Source organism: Mustela nivalis (assembly GCF_964662115.1).
Source record: "Mustela nivalis genome assembly, chromosome: 10".
NCBI classification, from domain to species: Eukaryota; Metazoa; Chordata; class Mammalia; order Carnivora; family Mustelidae; genus Mustela; species Mustela nivalis.
Window position 1 is genome coordinate 35,993,307 of NC_139029.1, and position 25,396 is coordinate 36,018,702.

General features: G+C 48.0%; 1 protein-coding gene and 1 long non-coding RNA gene across 5 annotated transcripts in view; both read left to right on the top strand.

Moving 5' to 3' along the window:
* SLC5A9 (solute carrier family 5 member 9) overlaps nucleotides 1-16,617 on the top strand; it is a 31,565-nt gene extending 14,948 nt beyond the window's left edge. For both annotated transcript variants that reach the window (XM_082688103.1, XM_082688104.1), the window contains exons 10-15: nucleotides 230-337; nucleotides 2,442-2,592; nucleotides 3,921-4,089; nucleotides 5,560-5,775; nucleotides 8,302-8,461; nucleotides 11,836-16,617. In XM_082688103.1, coding sequence (XP_082544229.1) covers nucleotides 230-337; nucleotides 2,442-2,592; nucleotides 3,921-4,089; nucleotides 5,560-5,775; nucleotides 8,302-8,461; nucleotides 11,836-12,044 — 1,013 coding nt within the window. In that variant the 3' untranslated portion in view covers nucleotides 12,045-16,617. The remainder of the gene's footprint in view (nucleotides 1-229; nucleotides 338-2,441; nucleotides 2,593-3,920; nucleotides 4,090-5,559; nucleotides 5,776-8,301; nucleotides 8,462-11,835) is intronic.
* The window catches only part of LOC309843112, a 1,054,942-nt gene that overhangs the window by 129,317 nt on the left and 900,229 nt on the right, over nucleotides 1-25,396 (top strand). The gene's annotated exons all lie outside the window — the stretch shown is intronic.

A 25,396-nucleotide genomic window follows, 5' to 3' on the forward strand; every position in this document is an offset into this window, starting at 1 on the left:
GAAGGCCTCAAACCCACAGGAGTCTGTCAGGCTTTGCAGGATAGTATGTGATCAAGAAATTTCCTGGAGATGGCTAGATTGTGGTACCCAGACATCGGCCTGCCCCTTGACCCTCTCGCTCCTACAAGAGATGCTAGTTCTCTCCAGAGTCAGTAGGAAAAGGTTTCCTGTAGTTTCTTCCCATTGGAAAGCAAATATTGGGCTCTAATGGCCATCACGTCTTCTATAGATGAGGTGGGCTGTGTAGACCCTGACGTTTGCCAAAGAATCTGCGGGGCCCGAGTGGGCTGCTCCAACATCGCCTACCCTAAGCTGGTCATAGCCCTCATGCCCGTCGGTGAGTCCTGCCTCCCCCACGTCGCCCTTCACGCCCATCCCCCAGCTTCCTCCAATCCCTGCTGCCCAGGAGGGGCTTTAAGGATGGATATGGATGGGAATAGGGGATAAAACTTCACCTCCACACCTCCTTCCCCAACACACACACACACACACACACACACACACACAGAGTTTTCACGAGCGTCTACACACCCAGTCTGGATCTAATCCTGGAGATGCAGGGATGAAAGGCCCGCCCCTGTGCTTGGGGTTTATGCCATCCTCAGGACACACCTGGGCTCACTGAGGATACAATGCTGCGTCACCAGTGTGGGGACACAGTGTGGCTGAGGAATCCCTAAGGAGGCACCTGACCCAGCCTGGGGGAATCTCAGAGGTTTCCCAGAGGAGAGGAAATGGAGCTGAATCCCGAGGAACATTTTAAGCAGACAAAGCCAGGTGCAGGTGGGAAATGTCGCGGGGAAGGAGGGACTGCATGTGCTGAGGCTGAGGGCTGACCAGAGAGCAGGACGTCTGAAGCGGCCTCGTGGGGCTTACCTGCAGGGGGAATGGGCCGCCGGGGTGGAGAGGAGGCCGTGCCCCTCACTGTGGAGCAGAGCCTTTCCTCGGGGTTTTAGGCCAGAGCACATGAGGGGATTCGATCTTCAGAAGGAGCAGTCTGAGGGAGAGCTTAGCTTCGGGGAGGCAGAGGGAAGGTTCACGGGTTTGCGGTGGCCCAGCTGAGGGTGCTGATGGCCTGGGCCAGGTCAGTGGTTTTGGGGTGGACAGAAGGGATTTAAAGATCTTTGTAAGGTACAGGTGGCAGGATTTGGTGGCTGATTACATTTAAGGGATGAGAGAGACAGAGGGATCCAGAGAGGGCTCCCAGGTCCTGGGCTCACGATGATATTGAGAGTAGGAGTATAGGCAAAAGCCAGGTTTATAAGGGAAGTGCTCGAGCTGAGCTCTCCCCTCTCTCCCGTAGAAAAAGAAATGAATCAAAGAAACAGTAGAGATGGTGGGGGGCCTGGCTGGGACTGGCCATCCACAGGGAGGCTGATCGAGGGAGGGGGCTTGGGAGGGCAGCAGAGGAGGGGTCTAGGATAACTGAGTGTCTGCTGTGAAGATTGGAGTTTGCTACCAAAGGAAGCAACAGAAGACCCCAGAAGAAGGTGCTGGCCTCGGTTTGTTTGGAACGCCTTAACTCTTTCAGGGAGACCTCTAGGAGGTGGTTCAATGTTTGGACTGAGAGGAAAGAGGGCCGAGGTTGGGCTGATGGAAAGTGGTCTCCCTAGATAGACGACTTGTTTCTAGAAGCTTGATCATTAGCGTCATAAAGACCGCAGAGATCAGTGGGTTCTACCCTCTCCTGCAAACAGGGGGAGAATAGGTCCAGAAAGGAAGGAACTCATTCAAAGATCACACAGCTAGTTACTTGCAGACCCAGGAAACAAATCCAGGCCTTCTGCCTCCCAGGCCAGGGCCTTAACCCGACACCACTGTGTCCATGAAAAGGCACACAGACAGAAAACACTCCATTCTTTTTTCTTTTTAAAAATTTTTTAAAAAGATTTTATTTATTTATTTGACAGAGAGAGACACAGTGAGTGAGGGAACATAAGCAGAGGGGAGTGGGAGAGGGAGAAACAGGCTTCCCGCCAAGCAGGGAGCTGGATGCGGGGCTCTATCCCAGGACCCTGGGATCACAACCTGAGCTGAAGGCGGGTGCTCAATGACTGAGACACCCAGACACCCCCAAAACACTCCATTCTTAACAGGCACCCTCCTCCCCAGCAGGGGCCAGTAACCCAGTGTCTACAAACTCTGAAACCCAGACCAAGGAGTCAAAGCAGCAGCGTCACCCAGTCCCACTACTCTCGGCGATGCAGCTGAGGAGGTTGGGTGCAGATTACTTGCTCAAGGCCGCAGAGCAAGACAGAGGCAGTGCTTACCCAGAAGCCGGCCTCCATGGCTCTTGGATTCCTTACCCGCCCAGATGGGAACCTCCTGCAAGCCATCACCACCCCAAACCCCCGGCTCTTCTGGACACTGTAGGCTCCGTGGCCCCCGGCAGAGCTGGCCCTCACCGGCCGGTTGCCCACGGAGACCTCGCTTCTCCCCAGGTCTGCGGGGCCTGATGATCGCCGTGATCCTGGCCGCCCTCATGAGCTCACTCACCTCCATCTTCAACAGCAGCAGCACCTTGTTTGCCATTGACGTGTGGCTGCGCCTCCGAAGGAAGGCCACCGAGCAGGAGCTGATGGTGGTGGGCAGGTGCGTTGTCCCCTCTTCTGGAGCACCCCTTCCTGCAGGCAGGACCCCTCTCCCCTCGCCTCCCTGCCCTGGGCTGCCCTGGAGGGCGGGGGCAGGGGCACGGCCGGGTCTGGGCCCCGGCACTGGCAGTTGTAGGACCTGGTTCTAGCTCCGGCTTCCCGCAGGACCTCACGTAAGTCCCTCCCCAGCTCTGGACATTCCTCCACTTCCAGAATAAGGAGAAATAAACTCTTCCCTGTCTGTTCAATTTTCTCTTTCTCTGATGACTGAGTAAGTGAGAGAAGCTGACAAAGCATTTAAGAAAGGGAAGGTGAACTGTAGGGGGTCGGGGGTAGTTAGCAAGCAGTTCACCCCCAGGAGCTCTAGAATAGCTCTGGCCATTATCCCAGGAAAACGGAAAGCGTGTTAAATTTACTCCATCAGACTCACCCTGAGCATTCCCCTTGCATCAAACCTTGTGCTGGGGACACCGGGGCGATGTGTACTGGTCTGACTGTGCTGAGGGCTGAGCATGGTAGCAGTAGCACAGGTAATGCAGCATGGGCTGCTGCAGCCAGGAAGTTGACAGGATGGCTGTCTCCAGTGGACACAGAGCCTTGAACAACAAGCAGGAGAACTTGAACTTCATCTCGTTGGTTTCAATGTTGTGCTTTTCAAAGTATCATTTGGTGGCTTGTTTTCTTTTCCTCCCTAGGCTAGTAGTTTACACGGGGCTAAGGGGCACTTTCCGGACTCTTTGCTTCATAACTTAAGGCTCCGTGACTCAGGTTTCTGGATGAACACGTTTATTTTTTCCGTTTGGAAGATGATACTTGACTTTCAATAATTTACCCTCTTCCATCTCTGTGCCTTTGCACTCACTGTTCCTTCCATCAGGATGGCTCTGGTCTACAGCTGCCTAAGGGGGTGCTGTGTGTAGGGCCTGAACATTTAAGGATCTGCGAGGGGAGGGGCTCCAGTGGGGCCTGAGGTGGGAAATGTGGGAGGGAAGGGAGAGGAAAGAACAGGTGCTCAGAGACATTTCCAAAGATCCTCCCTTCCTTCTACTGAGGCGGTCTCATGCCTTTTATTTCATCCATCTGTAGGGTTCTTGCGCCATCTCCTGGCCAATGGCATTATTGCACCCAAGAAAAATTTTCAACTCGTGCATGCAAAATTGTTAAGACAGTGCTTTAGGGTACTTGGGCCTGAACCAGGATCAGTTGAGGTGAAGTCAGGAGGAGAAGGTGGAGTCCCCGCTCTGAGATAAGTGCCAGTGTAATGGAGTGGCGGGTTAGAGCTAAAGGAGCCCAAAGAAGGGAAATTCTAGCCCTGTGCCCTCCCTGCAGAGTGTTCGTGGTGTTCCTGGTTGTCATCAGCATCCTTTGGATCCCCATCATTCAGAGCTCCAACAGCGGGCAGCTCTTCGACTACATCCAGTCTGTCACCAGCTACCTGGCCCCGCCTATCACCGCCCTCTTCCTGTTGGCCATTTTCTGCAAGAGGGTCACAGAGCCTGTGAGTGCAGCAGGGCCCCTGTCTCTCCCTGCACACCAGAGGGCTGGGAGGTCCGGCTGTCCATAGCCTGGGGTCTCTTTGGGACATAATAGACATACCAGCTGCCTCCTTCAGGCTTCCATCTCCCCATTCATAGTGTAGGGTTTTGATTCACTCATTCACTCGATAAGCCTTCATTGATCCTATTATGGAGGCTTCTAGATGCGATGGTTTATAAGTTTCATGAAGGTCCACCATCTCTGGGCCAGGTGAGAGGAAAGATGATTCAATAGCGAATAACCATAAGGTCTAGTGGCTGCTGTGAGAGTGGAGGTTGGGAGCACCTAACCTAGGGGATGCCTGGGAAGGGGCCAGGGAAGACTTCCTGGATGAAGGACATCTGAGCCTAGACTGAAGAATGAATGGGGAGGAGAAAAATGTTTCCGACACGTGGAAGAGTGTGTGCGAAAGGCCAGGACAAATGGGAGGCTCTCTGGGGTCTGTTCCCTCTCTAACCCCATAAGGTTCTGTATGTGGGCAAACACCAGCCACAAATGACCCTGCAGGTGCATCGCTGATGAAGCTGTTGCAGGTTGATGGGCTGGGAGGAGCTAGAGGGGCCGGGACGGTTGCCTTGGTTACTCCCCAGGAAAGCAGAGAAAAAGAGGGGCCCGATAGTGTGGGCTGTGCTTTGGGGGCTAAAGGATGTCACGGACACGGTTCCACATGAGCCACAGGAGAGCTCTACGTCATTGCAAAGGACACCCAGAAGCTCCTCTCCTTGGGGGGAGGACAGGTACCCAGGCCACATGTTTATCGTTTCCGGAACTTTAACCTCCCTGCTGATAACCAGGTGCACAGCAGGTCTTGGCTGAATTCTGGGTGTTTCTGTTTGTTCCAGAATTTTTGCTGTCAGGATCGGCACCTCATTTTTAAAATATGAGCCTTCTGACCCTCACATATGGGGAAAAGGTGTAGGTTTGGTTCAAGTGGTGTTATAAACAAGGAAGGAGATTTTCTTTCTTTCCTCTTTCTTTCTTTTTTGTTTTTGTTGTTGTTGTTGTTTGTTTCTTTCTTTCTTTCTTTCTTTCTTGGTAAAAAAGAAGAGCTCTATTCTGATTATTTATTGTGACAGAAAATCAGGATGGGATACCTGGTTTTCCCTACTTATTACAAAAGCATATCCCATTCTGGCTGAATAGCAAGCATCTATACTTACTATATACTAATTTCTTCTATCATTGCTCATGAGAAAACTCTAAGCCAGTGAGGCTGTCTCACCTGTTCAGTCATTCTGGAATGGAGCCACAATCCAAATCCTCCTCTGGCTGACTTTGGAGACTATGTCCTGCCCAGGGCACCACTCTGCCTGCTTTTAAGTTCAGCAAAGGCTCAGCATTACAGGGGAGCTCACCGAGGTGGGCCCGCAAACGGTGTAACAGACCTGAGCTTGCCAGGGCCCCCGCCCCCATGTCTGCCCTCTCTCCACAGGGAGCCTTCTGGGGCCTCATGTTCGGCCTGGCTGTGGGGCTTGTGCGCATGATCCTGGAGTTCTCCTACCCAGCGCCAGCCTGTGGGGAGGTGGACCGGAGGCCGGCCGTGCTGAAGGACATCCACTACCTCTACTTTGCCCTCCTGCTCTGTGGGCTCACTGCCATCGTCATCGTCGCTGTCAGCCTCTGTACCAGCCCCATCCCTGAGGAAAAGGCAAGTAGAGTGCTGGGACTGGGGCCCCTCGAAATGCTGTCCCTTCCCCCCTGGGCCCTGGGATTCTAGCACTGAGCTTCATTCCAGTGGCTTGACTCCTCTGTGGCCATACACACGTTCTTGGGAGAGGAGCTCACTGGATCATTCAATCCCAGGTGAATAGTAATTTACTCAATTGGAAAATTACTCAGTGAACTTGTCCTGTGTGCCAGGCACTGTGTTGGGGTTACAAAGACGAATTGTCCCTGCCGACTGTCCAGGACAGACACCAACACCGACAGTTATCCTACCAGGAGAAAATGTGGGAAGGCGCCCAGCATAGGAGGGGCGGTCACCCCTGGGGGATGGCAGAGGGCTCCCCGGCAAGGTCACTTTGAGCTGGCCCTAGAAGAAGGAGTAGGGATTCATTGGTCAGTGAAGGAACAGGTAGGTAAGAAAAGACATAGAGTCTCCCAGAGCCCAGGGCCAGCACCCCACTCTCCTGTGCTGACAGATTTCCCAGTCCTCAGTCTTTTGAAACCTTTCATCTTTACCTCATGGGCGGAGCCATGACACAGCACTGCCATCTGTGTGGCTTCAACAACCAAAGTTTATTTTCTCACAGTTCTGGAAGCAAGAAGTCTAAGATCAAGGTGTTGGCAGAGTTCTTTCCTCTGAGGCCCCCCTCCTTGGCTTGCAGACGTCTGCCTTTGCCTCCGTGTCCTCACCCTGTCCCTTCCCCTGTGTGTCTGTGTTCCAATCCCCTCTTCTTATAAGGATACCAGCCCTATTGGATTGGGGTCACTCTGATGTCCTCATTTAACCATAATTACCACTTTAAAGGCCTTATCACCACAAGCAGTCACATTCTGGTGTATTGGGGGTTAGCACTTTACCATATGAATGGGGGAGGATTATAGAATTCAGTGAATAACAGAACTGGTGCCAGAAGCTAGTCCCAGAACTTCAGGAGGAAGGCATTACCTGTACAGTGCTGGAGAGTTTGCAAAATGACTTTATACCCTTGACATCACTAATTCCTACAGACAAAGGAGTCCAGACAGGCCAGTTTCCCTGGTGGCTCGTTCCAGAAGTGCTTTCTCCCCACTGCTTTCTTCAGCTTCTCCATTGCCTACTGCCTCACTCCCACACGGAAGAATCTCTCACTTGAAATCCCCTCCCCAGCCCCATTCCTTCCTCCCACTCTGCTCCCCAACAGCGGACTTTGCAGGGTGGTCACTGGCAGCCTCCACTTCCCACCTCCTGTCTCCTCATCCAGTCCGGCTGGTGTCCCACCTCCCCACAGAAACTGCGCTCACCAAGACCCCTTGATGCTAGAAATGAATGATCATATCCGCATCTTCGTCGCCAGTGAGTTCTGAGGAGAACTAGCCGCCACACACCACGTCCTGCTCATGTCCGTGGCACACTCCCCTCCAACCCTCTGCTCGCTCTTCTGAAGCCTTCCTCAGGGTGTCCCTTAGGGACCCACCTATGGCCTCTAACCCTTTTCACCCACACTGTCCCTGAGCTGGTTTATATGCTCTACAGGAAGATGAAACTCCATTCTCTCGCTCTTGCCCAAGATTCAAACCCAAATCCAGCTTTAAAGAGGCACCGCCCATACACTGCTAATGGCACACCGCGGAAGTATGAAGCCGCGCTTACTGAGAGGTCCTTACAAGTGGAGAAGCAGCCTGGGCTGTCCTGAGACCGTGCAGACACATAGCCGGGCGCTGGAAGAAAGGGTCCTAGAGGACAGCCGCTCCCCCGGCGTGCTGGACATGTCTGTAGGAATTCGGCGACAGGGGAGGGACAATTGGTCCAATCTGTAACCAAGAGCTGCTGGGCCAGGAAAAGAGCTTTTTGGAAAGGAGATAGTACAGAGCTCAGATAGTTCTGGTTGGGCCCAACCCATACCAGCTAGAGAACTTGTTGGGTTTTCTGCTGTGCCACCAAAAAGGGAGACGAGAGAAAGCCACCAGGGCTGTACAGGGAATGCAGGCTCGCTGCTCCTTACCCGGACAATCTCTGTTCTGTGGCAGCAGGCCCCGCAGGCATTCTGTAGGCAAAGTCTCCGAGCTCTTCCCGTGCCCCAGCTGATGGGCCAAGGCAGGAACCTGAGAGCCATGTTCACTGCTTCCTTGCCCGAACACTGCCCCCAATGCTCTGTATTTTGTATTCTGCGGTTCTAGCAGCCTCCAGCCTGGATCTCTTCAGTTCACCCCAAGAGAGCTTTCTAAATCTCGCAGCTCAGAGTCTCGTCTCTTTGTCTAAAGTCTGCAGGGACTCTCCATCGCCTATGAGCTTCTTTTTAAGAGTATCAACTCCACAACCTGATCTTGGAAGCCTTCTGTCATGGGGCGCCTGCCTCTCTGTCCAGCTTCTCTCGTCCCAGTCTATGAGTGGGGAGCCTAGAGCTGGTGCTCAGAGGGATGCAGCTGTTCAAAGGAAAGGGCATTTGGGCTGAGAGCCAGGCCTCCTGACTCAGCCCTGTGCCTGTTCCTCACGCTCCGCTGAGTCAAGCAGTATTTTCTTTCCCTCCAGCTTGCTCGCCTGACATGGTGGACACGGAACGGTCCCCACCCTGAGCTAGAGAAGGAAGCCCCAGAGGGCACGCTGGGGACATTGGAGATGCCAACTGGGGTGAGCCCTCCAGGAGATGGAGGGACAGAGAGCTCCAGCCAGGGCCGGGACCAGCATGGAGGTAGGCTGGGGCCACGCTGGGGGCACACATCACACAGGGGTCATGGGGATGCCGTGTCATGGGGCCCCAGAGACCCTCCTTTGGGGATGAGATCTCGGATGCCAAAAAAAGAAAATGACTGTTCCTCCCTTCCCACATGGCTACCAAACTATTAGAGAAATAAGACAAACAAGGCAGGAGTCAAAATAGAAGTATATATATACTTATAAGTATATAGAAGTAGAAAGATTTTGTTTATAAGTAGAAAGTAGAATATAAGTAGATAATTATATAATTAGTATAAGTATAAATATAAGTAGAAAGTAGATTATATATAAGTAGAAATATTTTGTATTTAAGTATATATATAAGTAGAAAGATTTTGTTTATATCCATGGGGAGGTGCATTTCCTTATGGTGAAGCCCAGTGTCAGACAGAGGTTCCCATCAGCCTCCTACCCCTGTGAGCCCTGCGTTGACAAGAAGGAGGAGGGAGGGACACAGCCAAGTGTGCCCCCTTCATGCTTCCCAAATCTACCAGCAGGGAAGTCCCCTCACCTCCCCTGGGCTGAATGAGTCTAAGGGCAGAGAAATCAAAGGGTGTTACACTAAATGAGTTCCCTCCAGATGGAAGGAAACACGAGGCACATCAAAGAAACTTACTTCCCTCGGGGCTTAACCATTCTGCCTGAGGCACCCAGGCACATGGCAACCCTGGGTCCGTATTGGTCTGTCCCTCTTCACAAGGTTCCTCTAGATCAACAACCATTCCTGGATATCGTCCTCGAGCTGCTGATGGCCATATACTTTTGGCCTCCTAGAGGTCCTTAAATGTGTTCGAATAGTCCCTTAGTGAGATGTACTCCAAGGCCACACAGTGTCTGAAGTTGAAAATTGGCATAAGACTTAATGTTACTGCTTTAGACACAACACAACTGTAACCTTCCCACCGTGTGATGAAATAGCCACATTAGAATAGTCTGATATAATGACCTTATAGAGATCTCCTAAATTATAAATTTCCGAAGGAAAAATTACAGTCAAAAAAGTTAAATCAGGTGGCAAGCAAAGCCTCAAATCAATTTCTCTTGCCTTCAGGAATTAATAATTTAATGATATTTAAGTCCTAAATTTACTTCCTGCCTCAGTTAGAGGGAACTCTAGCATGTGGGTGGAGTTGGGGTGCCTTGGTCAGCAGCCTTCTCCTGTTGGATTGGGTGGGGCTCCTTCTGGGCCTCCACAGTGTCTTAGTCCCATTCCCAGCCTCTGGGTACTTCTAATAAGTCGTGTTTAGCTGAGAGCATAGGTGACATCATCAAAGTGCCAGCTGGTAGAGCTGAACTTCCAGCAGCAGCATGCCATTCAGGTCCCTCGTCTTTGCCAGGTTCGGGGGGCCCTGTGCTCCCCTAGGCCTGAGAAATTGTCCCCCTGTCTTGACTCCCTCCCCTTTGCTTAAGGCCCTGCTAGAGAAGCAGCCAGGGGCCTGGAGTCAATGACATCATAAGCTCCAGCATCACACTAAGAGCCAACACTCTCATCTTCTTGCCCAAGCTGCGACAATTAAACGCCTGCGGTCCACTCTAAAAACCTATGCTTAATGGAGAATGTAACCCTTTACAAACTTCCAAGGGCAAAACCCGTATGGGCTGACTTCAGAAAGCCCTACCAATGCTCAAAGTCAACACCCCTGGCCCCTGTCTAATCAGTTGTCCCATTAGTTTCAGTGTGCTTTGCTTTGCATAATGTAACCCCTTGTCTCTTTTTCACATTTTGTGGTCCGTATACCAGATGGGTCTCAAAAGCGTTTCTCCCCCCATCAAGGCAAGAACCTGGTCTAGGTTCCTATAAAGTGTATGGCAGGGAGGAAGCAGAGGCCCTTCTAAGAGGTGGATCCAAGAGAAGAGAGGGATGGAAGAAACTGGGAAGGTAGCTTTAGCAGAAGGAGGAAGGGCACCACTTGCACTGTCCCGGTGGTACCCCGGCACGAGACAGACGGACGCCATCATCACGGCTTTCCCTGGCGGTCCCTGTGGCCCAGCGCAGAACCTGTTGCTGGAGAAGCAGAGAAATGCCAGCCCTGTGTGGGGGGCTTGCTCCCCCAAAAGATGAAGGAGGCATTTCCCACCCCTAGAAGGCAACCCCTGGAATCCCCCTCTCAAAAGGCCCACAGGCAGAGGAAGCCTCATCTTTGTTGTCCTTGAGTTAAACAGCAACATGGCAGTGTAGTTTTGTGTCCTAAAAAAAGAAAGATGAAAAAAAATATTAAGGACAGCAGAATAGGTCAGAAAGAAGAGTACGCACACTCACATGTACGAGGTCATGGCTCACCAACAACCGCCTTGTGACTTCTGAGCCTCGGAGCTGGCGCGATGCCCTGTGCATCACCGGCCTCTGAGGGCGGCCCTGAGAGTCAGAAGAGAGTTCTCGAATGGACTTGTAAAATGCTACAACCCAGTACCGTTGGAATGCCACACGCCTGGTGTTGCTTAGTGCCGCTTTAAGCAGGTCCCCTCCTTTCTCTGAGCCTGTGTCCTCCTGGATACAAGGTGGGAGCGAAACCAGATGGTCTCTTGGTGGGACCAGAGACGCTATAGTCACACTGAGCTTACCAGGTACCAAGTTCCAAGGTCATTAAGATCATAAAGCATTTCCAGTGGGTTCTGTCTGACCTCGATGAAATATTAATTTTAATATGTCATCTGCTAATGCAAAAAAAAAAAACTTTAAAAATACTTACTTTATTACTTCCTTTAAACTTAGTTTTTAAAGAACTGAGCTACCCTTTCACCTCAAAGCAGCCCCATCTGGGTGCTGTGGAGTCAGGTCCACACCAGCTGTCTCACGCGTGTTTGGAACCGTAGTCAGCTGAACCTCTCTCTGCTGCTCCAGCAAGGCTCACTTTTCGAAATGCTAGCAAATGTGCATTCTCATCTGATGCTCAAAGCAATCTGGAGAAGACCTGAGCATCGCAGTTAACCTAATTGAGAGAGAAGCTGCGGCTCAGAGGAGCCGGTGGGTGGTTAGCACAGGACCTCAGGTAGGCCAGCCCGGAGTGGGAACGTGGCTCCCAGCTGTCCTGGAAGAGATCATGTCCCACTCCATCCTCATGCTCTGAATTGGGATGAACCCCATTATCCTCACCGCATCCCCCTACTTGCATCACTGAGAAGCTCTGCTGGAGGACTGGACGCTGGGGTCAGAGCTCTGTCCCAGTCTCAGCTGGGCGCCCAGTCTGTAGGTTCCCAGCAAGGCCCCAGTGCCACCTGCCCCTCTTTCTGTGCGCCCCCTTTCTGTGTCTCACCAGTTCCCCCTCCCCTGCCCCTTCTCTCTCCCTGGCTGCCACCTGGCCTCACCTCCCCTTCTGCTTCCCTTGTTCCCTTGGCTGTGGTCCCCAGCCCGGTGCAGGCGGTGGGGCAGGGTGCTGTGGGACTGGTTCTGTGGGCTGGCCGGCAGCCCCGAGCCTGCACGGAGCCCCGAGGAGATGGCTGCGCGCCAGCGGGAGCTGACCAGCATCGCCGAGGAGCCGCTCTGGAGAACCGTCTGCAACGTCAATGCCATCCTGCTCCTGGCCCTCAACATCTTCCTCTGGGGCTATTTTGCCTGACTCCGTAGACCTGGCTTCAGTGGAGACCGAGTAAACTGGACTGGAGCCTGGCCAGTCTGTCTTGCTGTGGAAACCGGGGACCATGGAGGCCGAGCCAGCAGAAGCCCCTGTCCCAGGCTGCACACCGGCCATGTGGAGAGGCCATGTGGAGAATGGGAGACCAGAGAGGGCTCTGGGTTTGCTCAGGGCCACACAGCAGGACTCACACTGGGTCTTCTGACTCCAGCTCTTTGTCCATTTTACTGCCTATGTTTCTACCTCAGAAACACTGTTCCCACCCCCTGGGTGCTTCCTTTCAGAAGCTTTTACTGTACCTGTGTGTTGAGGCTTAAACAAGTGGAAGGCATAAGAAATGGGGTTGCAAGAACGTTGCAAAAGTCCAAGTGCATCTTTGCTCACTGGCATCCCTTCCCTCCCCACGTTGTCCCCTTCTTCCCTAGTTCCCAACCCCTAGTCATCTATTTCCAGCAGGCACCTACCCAGGAGGTCCTTTACTTCCCCTGACACACCCCAGGGAATGAGGGGCCAGGATGGAATGGAAGCATGGTGACAGATGATGTTTGGGCAGGGAGCTCTGGGGGGGACTCTCCTTGGTGCCACTCAAATTCTGCCCCTTCCCACCATCACTTCCAAACAGTGCAGTCTCCATGGCCTTAAGGCATTTGAAGTCCAGTTGGAGAGACAGAACTTGTGAAGAAGTAGCCATGCAGAAAGGCTGCATGGACAGCCTGCGAGTCACTGCCCTGGGCCCATGCCCCTCTCTCCCTCTGCCTGCCAGGCATCCACCCAGCCTGGAAAATACCATGACCAGAGCTGTCTGACATCCACAACCAGGCCAGTCTCCCTCTCCCACTCCCACCTCCTCTGGGCCTGCCTCTGTCACATACCAATCACTGTCCTGTGATGTTTCTCTCCCCAACTAAGCAGGATAGTCCAAGGGGCAAGGACCGAGAGCCAAGGACCACATTCCAAGTGACTTTGTACCCAGAAAGTGAAAGTGCCAGTAAATGGTGACTTAGTAATACTCTAAGGTCCTGGAAGGTTTGCATGGTGGCTGGCTGGGTTGCGACCTGGGGAGCCAGCCCGTGGGGAGGAGCCTCCTTCAGCTGGACTGTACACACCACGCCTCAGATATCCAGAAGAGAACCCAGTCCTGTCCCATTGCCAAGGACACAGTGAGAAGGTCCCTTCCTTTCTCTCTCATGTCTAGGCTGCCCCTATTCTCATCTGAGCCTCCTCAGCGCTGTCTCTGATCATTATACTAGTCACTCACCACACTTGGCTACACATAAAATTCTAGCCCTTTGAGGCTGAAACACAGCTGATTCTATGAACACCTCCTATTGGTGCTGCCTCCACATTTCTGTGACCTCTGACCTTTGACCTCATTGTTGTCACCTCACCTGGCCATGCTTTTCCTTGCTGTTCCCCACTGACCTTTACTGGGAACTCAGCTTTCCCCCATCATTTTCCCCAAAACCATTCCGTAGAAGCATTTGTGTGCCGCCAAACGTACTGAAGGTTTGGGGAAGGAAACCTCAGAGGCACAATTTGAAATTAAGTATTGAACATCTCTGTTTTGAAAGCTTCCAGCAGCCTCTGAGGGTTTCCCACAGGCCTCTGAGTCTCTAAGCTCCTGCTGTCTGCACCGTGGTGCTCCCTCCCTCCCCTCTACAGACTCTGTCGTCCTGCAGGGCCTCCTCCGCAGTGTCCCCTCTCTTTGCGATGTGAGCCTGTCTGGGTCCAGACCTCTGTCCTCTGGCCCACAGATGCGTGAGCATGCTCCTTGACAAAAGTGGCCACTCTCCTTCTCTACCCTCTTTGCCTAGTTGGCTCACCTTGGTGTAAAAATTCTGCACATCCTAAGGGAAGCCCTAATTCCCAGTGACGACCTTACTACGGCCAGCTGCCTTCCAGAACAGCGAAGCCCTCAGCACCCAGCCTAGAGTCTCATGGTCCCCTGACTTCACCTTTGAAGAAAATGTCAGACGGATCTATTTGTAGAATGATTCCACAGATATTCATCCTACCTTGTAAATTGTAAGCTCCCCACCAAATCACCATCAAGTGAAAGAATAAATTAATGACAGAAAGAGCATCCTCCACAGAAGAAACCAAATGTTCAAAACACAGAGGTGGGGGAAAACCATGACATAATCAGGAAACAAAAAGTAGTTTAAAATGTCTGCACTGGTAAGGTCCCCACTGGCCCACCTGGCTTCTTTGCACAAGTGAGCAAAAAGTGCCTTTCCTTCTTGGTGTGTGTGACCCCTTGCCAGGGCTCACAGGCGGCTGCATTTCCGCCCCTACCTGCCCCCCTGGCCAGATCACGTGTGCGGGGCACCACCTGCACAAACACCGGAGGTAGCCCCGCTGCGTTGGGGAGTGGCGGGGGAGGTAATCAGGGACTAACTCATGCTAAGCCTGGAACTTCGTTACTTCTTTCCCGGATCACTGCACCAGCTTCTCGACCATCACCCATCTCTGTGTTCAAGCTCTCCTCTTCCAATTCACCCTACCACCACAGCAAGAATGATCTTTGTTAAATGTAAGTCTTGTGTTGCCAATCCCTGTCAGATTCTCTACAATGTTTCCTAGCCTCGCAGGACACCCTATGAAAACTGCCAGCAGTACCGTCAGGGTTCAGTCCTTGGCGCTCCTTCTCTACTGTGGCCAAAGAGAGGCTGTTCGGCAGAGTGGTTAAGAGCAGGGACTTGGTAGCCTGACATTCTGGAACCTTCTGGCTCTGCCCCTAGCTAACATGATCCCAGGAAAGCTGCTTAACCTCTCTGACTCCCTTCTACAAATTGGAGATGTTAACTGCAGCTACTTCATAGTAGAGCCATTGAAGGGATACATAAGTATAAGTATCTACATAAAGTATTCTTAACAGTGACTGGCACATAAAGTCATAATTAAACTCAGTAAACATTAGCTATTATTGCTACTAGTAGAGCTGAGATGGGCGCACAGGATGCTTGACACTACGTCGTCTGTTATTTCAGAGCCAGCACAATGCGCTGTCAGAGCAAAGCAGGAGAGTGGTTAATTTTTCCTGAGGAATCAGGAAAGGCCATAGCAGAAAAGTTCATGATGGAGCTGGACTTTGGAAGATGAGTAGGAGTTTTCTAGGACAAGTCACAAGCAGGAGGGATGGCATGAGCCAAGGCGGCAAGGTGCAAAAAGTGCACGGCACGTTCCCACAGAATAGGGACACTGCTCATTTGCAAATATGGACCTTGCACATTTAATCTCCCTTTACAAATCATGTTTCTTTCCAGCCTCTTGGCTCGAAGGCAGAGAGCTCTGAGATTCATTGGCCAGAGACGGGAGCGGATTCTGCATCTGAGCCCTGATGCAGCAGCTGCCCCAGCCCCACTCGTGTCTCCCAGGCAGCACCAGCGCTGCTTGCTGGGTGACTTCCTGTGGAAAGCCCTTCAGCTCTGTACCGGGGCCGGTGGGGGTGGTGCTTGCTGTGAACCTTCTGCAAAGTTTCTCAGGGACTTGAGCCCTGGCTGCCCACGGTGCTAACCTGTCCATGACTGCATCCTAAACAGCCACCTTCCCTAATGAGGAAACACTGTCGCATTTCCTCACGTGCCTGTGGCCTCTTGGGATCCCCCGACAAATAGACTACTTGTACCTACTTTTATGTGCTACTTCTGGCAAACCAAACTCAGTCTTTTGAGACTCTGAGGTCCGCATGACCGAGCTTGATTTTGCTACTACTTGCTTTGTGAGCACCCCTGAGCCCCACCATACCTCAGTTTCTTCATTCTTAATGAGAGTGGGGCAGGGGCTGCAGAAATAGGAATTAGCAGAGATGGGATCTAGGAGTCTTCTAATGCCAGCATGGCATGCTTTTGACTCAATCCCAGCTCTGGGGCAGGTGGGGGGGAGTGGGCGGTGGTGGAGGAGGTGTACAAGGAAAGCAAGCCACACACCGACACGCTGGGTGGAAATAGCGCAAAGAGAGAAACCCTGGAAGATAGTTTCTGGAGAATTGAAATGGTTTGCCATGAGCAATAACGACATTAAGAAGTTGCTTTGGACTGTGAAAGGCTGATGTTTAAAAACCAATCGTGCTCTTAAAAATACCATGAAGAAACATTTCAAAACGTGATTTGTAATCGAGCTTGGACTACAAAAGCACTCAATTTAATATGTGAGGCTCGTAACTATGTCCCTGGGTGTGAGAGTTCACATCAGTTGGAAGGTGGTGGAAGCTGCTGGGAGCCCAGGCAAAACAGGGTCAGTTTTCCATTAACCTACAACTAGTGTGTCTCTCAACCTCCGGCCCTAAGTAAGATAACTGTAATTTCTTCTTTTTCTCCAGGGTGAAGAGTTGGGAGAACTTTAAAGGTTATATATATGAATATAAATCCTAGAGACTTAAATTGAGCTAGTAACAGTTTACTTTCATATTTCAAAATCAAATCTCAGCTTTAGCTCAGACTTACACTGTAGAAATGTCAGATTTGTTACAGTGGTCTTACATAAAATCCACAACTTTCATTTAAAGAGGAAAGAAAACCTCCTCCATTTTACCTTATCCCCTGAATAAAATGCAAAAGCCTCATCCATCTCTCAGAGTGGTTTGTGTGTAAATTTAAAAGAGAAGGACCCTCAGGTCAGCCAGCTCAGCTCTCTTTTGCCCCTCGGGCCAGGTCATACATTCTCTGATTGGCCTCCTTGATAAATAAAGCTCCCCAGGCTCTGCTTGTATGCCTCCAGTGATGGAGAACTCCCTAACTTCAGAGCTGGAAGCCACCATTGGACTATACGGACCATTAGAAAGTTCTTTCTTTTACTGCCTAAACTGTGCATCTCTGCATTTCCAACCACGTACACAAACAAACCCAGCCCTGTGACGATAACTCAAATGAATCATTTACTTCAAATTACATCCCCACTATTGGTGACTTATCCTTATAAAGTATTTTTTAAGATTTTATTTATTTATTTGACAGAGAGAGAAAGATCACAAGCAGGCAGAGAGGCAGGCAGAGAGAGAGAGGGGGAAGCAGGCTCCCGGCTGAGCAGAGAGCCTGATGCGGGACTCGATCCCAGGACCCTGGCATCATGACCTGAGACGAAGGCAGCGGCCCAACCCACTGAGCCACCCACTGAGCCGCCCCTGGTGACTTATTCTTAAAAGAATAATTCACAAAACTGGGAATGACCTGTAGAAGGGCAGATTAATCTGGAAGGAGAAGTACATGAAGACTAAAGAAACTGGCCATTTTAGACAACTCACAATTGTTTTATAAAAATAATTCCACATCAATCACTTCATGCAGCTCTCAGTAACACTCTAGGATGTTGAATTATTTACAAATGAAGAAACAAACTCAGAGGGGCCATGAGATGGCCTAGCCCCATCACTCAGTAATGCAGGTGGTTCTAGACCAGACACGGGACTCTGCCTTCAGATATCACCCCACTGCCCTGCTCACATAGGCAGCAGTCTTTGTGGATGGTGCTAGCTTCCAGGCACACAGAATAGACGTGCAAAAAATTGGCAGTCCAAGCAGAAGTCAATCTAATAAAGAAAAGGCGGACGAGTAAGGTATTGCAGTGCACTGCAATAAGAACTGAAAGTAGAGGAAGGAACAAAATACTCTGGGGAAATGGAGGAGAGAGAAACAAATTACCTGGCAGAGTTGGGGAGGTATGCTCACAGATACGACATTTAATTTGGATTTTGAATGGTGAGTAGAGATTTCTGTGCAGAAAAATGGAATGCATTATATTCCAGGCAGAAGAAACAAGCAAGACAAGTTGGTCCTAGGGAGTGGCATGTTTGGGGAAGAGTGAGGTGCTTGGTGTGGCCGAAGCATCAGACGTGAAGGAGTATAGAGCAGACCAGCTTGGAGAGACAGGTAGAGGCAATGCTAAGGCCACGGAAGGCCACTGTAAATGGAGCGCCATGATGGAGCCGAGAGTGGGATAGGGTCAGGGAGGGGGAGGAAGGGCAGCGAGTACATATCCAGGGAGCACCTTATTGTTTGTTTAGGAAAATTGTTAACACAAGAGAAAGAGAAGAAATTAAAGGGTCAGAGGCTGCTAAGGGATGGCTGTGTACGAGATTGTTGGGGTATCACTGCAAGAAAGGGAAGAAATAAGGAAGGGTCCCCCGGGAGATGAATGGATAAGCAAAATGTATACACACACAATGGAATACCACGTAACATAAAAAGGTATGAAATTGTGATATTTACTACAACATGGATGGACCTTGAGAACGTTATACTCAGCGAAATAAGCCAGTCACATGAGGACAAATGTATGATTTCACACATATGAGATGCCTAGTATAGGCAGATTCAGAGAGACACAGAGTAGAATAGAGGTTCCCAAGGGGCGGGGAGAGGGGGGAAGGAAAGAATATTGTTTAATGGAGATGGAGTTTATGTTGAGGACGATGAAAAACTTCGGGGTATAGATGGTGGGGATGGGTACCCAGCATTGTGAATGTGTTTAATGCCACTGAATTATATAGTTACAAATGGTTACAATTATAAATGTTGTTATATATATTTACACAATAAAAATAAGGATTGGTGAATGGATGGATATACGCCAAAAGCAAATCCAGTAAAATGATGAGTTCAGGTCTGAGCATACTGTTGTGTCTGTGGGTCTGAGGCCTGGGAAGATCAGGGCTGTAAAAGGTCCTTATAATTCCTGCTTGGGAAAAACACAACCTACCTCACAGAGCTAGTACTGAATCTGTATTTTTGTGTTGGGGGTGAGGGGAGGTTGCTGCCCAGAAGTTAAGTAATTTTTGGATAGTGAGTCACTTGAGGCTTTATTTCATTGGGGTCAACTGGGAAAGGGAGAGGGTGGGGCTTCTCTCTGTCCGGGGAGGCTTTTGGAACTGGTTTGGATTACACACATGTGACAATAGAATTTGGAGCTGGGGCGAGGCGAGGACAGGAAGGACATGCGCCAACTACTGGCAGTTTTGTGGGGAGGCCGACTTCACGGGAACTGACAAGGAACTGCCCCATTTCAGACCCACCTTGTCAGGGGTCCCACCCTTCTGGGAGCAGCTCACATCCACTGACTAGTAAGTATAAAGGCATTGTCATTTCAGCGTCATGTGAGACAAGTCTGATGGGTCATTTTAGCTCAATAGCCCCCTGGGGTTGGCCAAGGCTGTGACCAGGCCCACATCTCAGCTCAACCTCTCCCTACACCCGGTCCTGTGTCCTTCCTTCCGCTGGTGTGGACCCAGGGCATTCCCTAATGAACATCTTGCCCTCTGAACCCCAGGCTCAGAGTCTAATTCCAAATTGTGACTAATTAAGCTTTTTTTCTTTTATAAGATTTATATATTTATTTTAAAGAGAGAAAAATAAGAGAGGAAAAACGAGTGGGGGAGGGGCAGAGGGAGAGAATCTTCAAGCAGACTTCCCACGGAGCACAGAGCGCAGGGCAGGGCTGTTCTCATTCTCACAAACCTGGGATCGTGACCTGAGCCGAAGAAACCAAGAGTCGGATGCCTCAGCTGAACCACCCAGGAGCCTCTGACCAAACTCCTTTGACTTTACCTAGTCATGGTTCTTGCTACATTCACAAACTTTGCTGACTTGATCTCTGGGCCAGACATTACTTTTTCTCTTTCTGGGATGAGAAAATGGAGGCAAAGAAATTATTTGGCCCCTTGTCACCAACTCACACCATTGGTGCATGATTCTAGCAGGACGATAACCTCTGCCTTCTCTATGTGGACTGGTGAGTAGCTAAGGGCTATGTTCTGTTTTACAAGACAGAGTGTTAACAGGCTTCAATTAATCCAGTTGGACAAGTAACAAAAAGACTCTCATGTGTTCAGCAAATAATTTCATCCTGGCTGCCCCCATAGCAAAAGCCATTAAACCTTGTGTGTTTTGTTTTCTCTCTCCTGCAACCCTGAAGAGTTTGCTGACATTTGAAGTCTGGTAATAATCACTGTCCCCTAGCCATGTTTCTGAATCTTCAGGCAAATTCATGGCTGTCCCATTTTCTGAGTCAGATGTTCTATCCAACTAATCCATTCCAAACAGACTTGCTTTTGGATATAAAAGAAAAAGATAAAACAAACATCTTTAAACTTCAGAGTCACAAAATTATATCAGAAAAAGTTCCCAGAGGAAATGCTGGATGGTCACAGAAGACAGGTTTTATTAATAAAAATAAATATATTTGACACTTCTATACATTGGCATGAATCAAATGAACCAAGACTGGGGACAAAAGATTGATCATTCAAAGCCTCTTAGAGGGATTTAATTTTTTGTTTTGTTTTGCTTTTGGTTGAAGCCCAGAGTATTAGGCAAAGGGCATCTTGCATTGTACTCAAATAAATCTCGGAACACACAGATGGCTTAAAAAGGATAGGGATGCATAAACCTTTATAAATAAAAAGGACTCCAAAGAGATTCATTCCTTAAAATTGCAGCAGACCGCTGAACAATAGCTCATGTTTACTGAGCACGTAGTGCCTGCCACTATGTTAAGTCTTCATCTGTATTCCCTTGTTGAACCCTCCCGACCTGCCTGAGATAGGTAGGACCTCGGTGTGCGGTGTGAAGGGTGCCTCCCTCCTACAGTTGGGCAACATGAAACCCTGGGCCAGACATTACTTTTTCTCTTTCTGGGATGAGAAAATGGAGGCAAAGAAATTATTTGGCCCCTTGTCACCAACTCACACCATTGGTGCATGATTCTAGCAGGACAGGAAGCAGGCTGACTTGACTAAGCCGGGGCTCTTAGCACACTGCCCCGCACTTCCTCCTCTGCTAGAAGACACGAGAGCTCGTAGCGGCAGGCTGGGTAGTCTCTGTTATGGTGTGGTCCTCCTTGTCCTGGTTGTTCTCTCTGCCTGAGCTAGCTACCCTGATGCTCTTCTCTGCCCACTTAACATCCATGCTTCCTTTAAGGCTCAAATGTCTCAACTTTTCCTTCCTTTCTTCTTTTAGCAGAATTGATCAGATTCTTTGTCTTCACAGTACTCTGTACCTAGATATTTCGTTTTTCCGAGATAGAAGAGTAACAGCATTCAAAATGTTAATAAATGCATGTCTGGTCTTCCTTACAAGTGGGTTGGGCACAGGTATTTCTCCTGGTCCTGGAGACAGGGAGGAAGGATTTTTTAAAAAATTATTTTAAATTAATTATTTTTTTCAGCGTAACAGTATTCATTGTTTTTGCACCATACCCAGTGCTTCATGCAATCCGTGTCCTCTCTAATACCCACCACCTGGTTCCCCCAACCTCCCACCCCTGCCCCTTCAAAACCCTCAGTTTTTCAGAGTCCATAGTCTCTCATGGTTCACCTCCCCTTCCAATTTCCTTCAACTCCCTTCTCCTCTCCATCTCCCCATGTCCTCCATGTTATTTGTTATGCTCCACAAATAAGTGAAACCGTACAATAATTGACTCTCTCTGCTTGACTTATTTCACTCAGCATAATCTCTTCCAGTCCCATCCATGTTGATACAAAAGTTCGGTATACATCCCTTCTGATAGAGGCATAATACTCCATAGTGTATATGAACCACATCTTCCTGCCTTCCTTCCGAATGGATATTCGTCCGTTGAAGGGCATCTTGGTTCTTTCCATAGTTTGGCAACTGTGGCCATTGCTGCTATAAACATTGGGGTACAGATGGCCCTTCTTTTCACTACATCTGTATCTTTGGGGTAAATACCCAGTAGTGCAATTGCAGGGTCATAGGGAAGCTCTATTTTTAATTTCTTGAGGAATGTCCACACTGTTCTCCAAAGTGGCTGCACCAACTTGCATTCCCACCAACAGCATAAGAGAGTTCCCCTTTCTCCACATCCTCTCCAACACACGTTTCCTGTCTTGCTAATTTTGGCCATTGTAACTGGTGTAAGGTGGTATCTCAATGTGGTTTTAATTTAAATCAGGGAGGAAGGATTTTTCTCCTGCCCCTTTACTTGCCCACCAGCCCTCAACTCTTTTTTTTTGTTTTGTTTTCCTCTTCCATCAGCTTCTAGAGCTCACAACTGGATTTGTTTTTATTTATTACCGCATTTTCCACATTGAAGTTTAACCTACCTCATTGTCTCATTCTCCTTAGGACTTGAAGTTCCTCAAAAGTAGGAATGGAACTTCATTTATCCCTGTATCTGCTTTCCTTGGCACCTAGAACTGGACCTGGCAAAAAAATGCTCAACAGAGTTCAAGAAATGCTCTAGTGTCCCACTAAAGTTGAGTGCTGGATGCGTGTTTCTCTTAGTTCAGTGACAGCAAAGTGCTTATCAAATACGTAAATCTGTAGGACATGACTCAGAATGCTAAGTTCAAATGTTACTGATGGAATAAAAATTTATTAGCCCATTTCAAAATGGCTGCACAGAATACATAAAACCTTATATCTTAGCTCTTTCATTTGTGCTATGATGGAAGAAGGGTTTCCATTTCAGAGGGAAACCACCAGGAGCTTAAATTAAATATGCCATGATGTCTGTACTGGGATAATGATAAGTCTTACATACTAGGTTGTGCAAGATGATAAATAAAAAAAAAATATGTATTATAATCAATGTAAGGTAAAGGTGTATGATATACTAAGTTATCATATTTCGACTACTCAGGGTAGTCGAAATGCACCTGTGCTTCTCTCATGTTAAAATTTCTATGAAGTTAGAACATTAGGCCAAAGTAATTTATCTCCAAATTTGGAGAAACAGATTAACATTTACACTGACAGCTAAAGTCTTTGGACACAGTAAGTTCATCCAGATGGATGGAACTGGAGGCAAACATTATTAGTCAGAGCTGATGACGTAACATCAATACATAAGAGGTAGCTGACAGGACACTTCTGTTATTGTTTTATGGGATCATTCTACACTGGTGACCTGGTCCCCAAGTTTGCTCTATGCCAGAAACAGAAAATTTGAAGAGGAAGAAGAAATTCTGAGATAATGAGATGTGCCAATTGTCAGCAAGAACAGGACAGACATCAAAGTAGCATCAGTGCTAAAAATAAAACAAAGAACCGTAATCACACAGAGGCAGTGACTTCGGGCACAAAGGCTCCCCTCCACCTCAGCAGCCCTGTGCCTGTGCAGGCTGACACAGCACCTGCTGTTCATGTTGGTGAGCCAAAATCATCAAGAATGCATTAGAATGTCTAGTTCAAGGAGGTTAGGAAATATGTGATAAATTTAGATGCTGCAGTCAATAGTTAAAAGAACAAATATTTTAATGGAAGTATAATGGAACTCTTTGAGAAATTCAAATATTCAGAACTCATTAGGGTTCAAGTAGCTGAGGTTATACTATTCAGGGACTTTATATAATAGAGAATGTAAAGCCCATCCTTACAGAATTTTCTTTATTATAATCTTTATTATAATACCATCAGATATCATTGCCTTTTCTAATTCAGATTTAACTCAAACATCACTACTTTTTAAATTAGTTCATCTCAATATACTTAACTTGAAGTACAACCCAATTTATCTTAAAAATCATTTACATGGAGGGGCACTTGGGTGGCTTGGTTGGTTGTCTCCAACTCTTGTTTTTGGCTCAGGTCATGAGCTCAGGGTCATGAGACCAAGCCCCATGTCAGGCTCTGTGCTGGGTGTAGTCTGCTTAAGATTCTCTCTCTCTCCATCTCTCTCTCTCTCTCTGCCCCTCCCACCTTAAAGATCATTTACATGGTGTGGACAATCCTACAAAGATATTTTCAGATGAGAACCTGATGGTGTGTTGCTGAAAATAAAAGGGATAATCTGATTTTTATGCTTCCTTTCCCCTCCAATCTTCACATTTGGTTTAATAATCAATATAAAGAACTGCAATTTATATAATATGTGCCCTTGCCAAGTAGCATCAATTATATCTTAATCATAATTATTCACATCTGGCAAGACTTTGGTCTCACTGGACATATTTTCTCTTCATATCTTATAAACATTAAGAACTTAAGAGAGGCTACATCCTTTATACTCATGTGTAATCTAACAAGCCAGAGAATCATTCAGTGTTTCCAGTTTGCTATTTTACCTTCTAACAAGTTTTATAAAAGCGAAGGGAATGAAACTAACTTGTATTACATACAAGATGTTGCCTACACAAATGCCAGAAAGGAAGCAAAATGAACAGCCGGAACATATGGCAGTGAGCTGACAGCATAAAGGAGCTAGTTCCGCATGAGCAACAAGGAACATCTTGAAATGTACAAGACATATGTGTTTTAGGAAGAAGACTGAAGTGTTTCATAATAAAAACAGGACAAAGTGAACCATAGAGCTGAATAAAGTTTTAATTAAAAATGGATTTTTAGCCTTCAATGTGAATATACAATATGCTTCACAGATGGATTTTCTATTTCAGCCTTACCCAAACCAAAAAGTAAGTGAGACAAATAAAGCTTCTGAAAATGGCACAGAGGCTAAAATGTATGTAAATAATAGAGTGTTCTGGTACAAACAAACAAAGAAGGAAGAACAACCCTTCTGTCATCTATTTTCTGCTTGCATGTTGCATAAGTAGATCATATAACCTGCTTTCGGTGCAAACACGTTTCTCCTTAGTTGAAGTGTGTAACAGACACATACACACCTACACGTCAAACCATAAAGGAATGGTTAAGTTGCTCTGGAGTATACCAATGCAATGTTAGATAATCATTAAAAATGCAATTATGCATCATTTTAGAAAAATTCAAGTGTACATATTAACATTGAAGTAGTAAGATACAGTATTTATAAAATGCAGCTTTGTAGCAATTGCATATTGACTATCACAATAAAACATACAAAAATATTACCAAGTTATTCGAAGTTTTTACTTTTATGTGAGCAAGTACTTCTATAAATTTTCTAATTTTTATAAAGTATTGCTTTTTTTAAAATCAGAAAGCAATGTTTGGTAAGTCCAGTTAAAGCTGAAATATCCACCTAGAATATGGATATAAAATAACAGTGATTCTAAGTTTATCAGAAAATGTTTTTATATTAATCTCTGATGCCTTAGCAATGGTGGCCCTTATCGGGATAGTTTCATCCTTGTTGGAGACAAGAAGGAATTATCCCTAAAGTTCACTGGCTATACGCAAACAATGAACCACATGCAGGCATCGAACAGATTGAAGATGTGACAATTATGCTCTCTGTGTACACAAGGTCGATGGTTAGACTTTTCTATTTTTTTTTCTTGAAAAAAAATCTAAATCAAACATTAAAGGCTATCTAAATCTCTTTCGAATGCATTTAAACAGCATGAGTTTAAGCTGAAAAATCTCTGGCAATGACTTTAGGATCTGAGAGGGTCTTGAAAGAGCCAGAAAATGCTCTTCTATTACAAAATATTTATTTTTTAA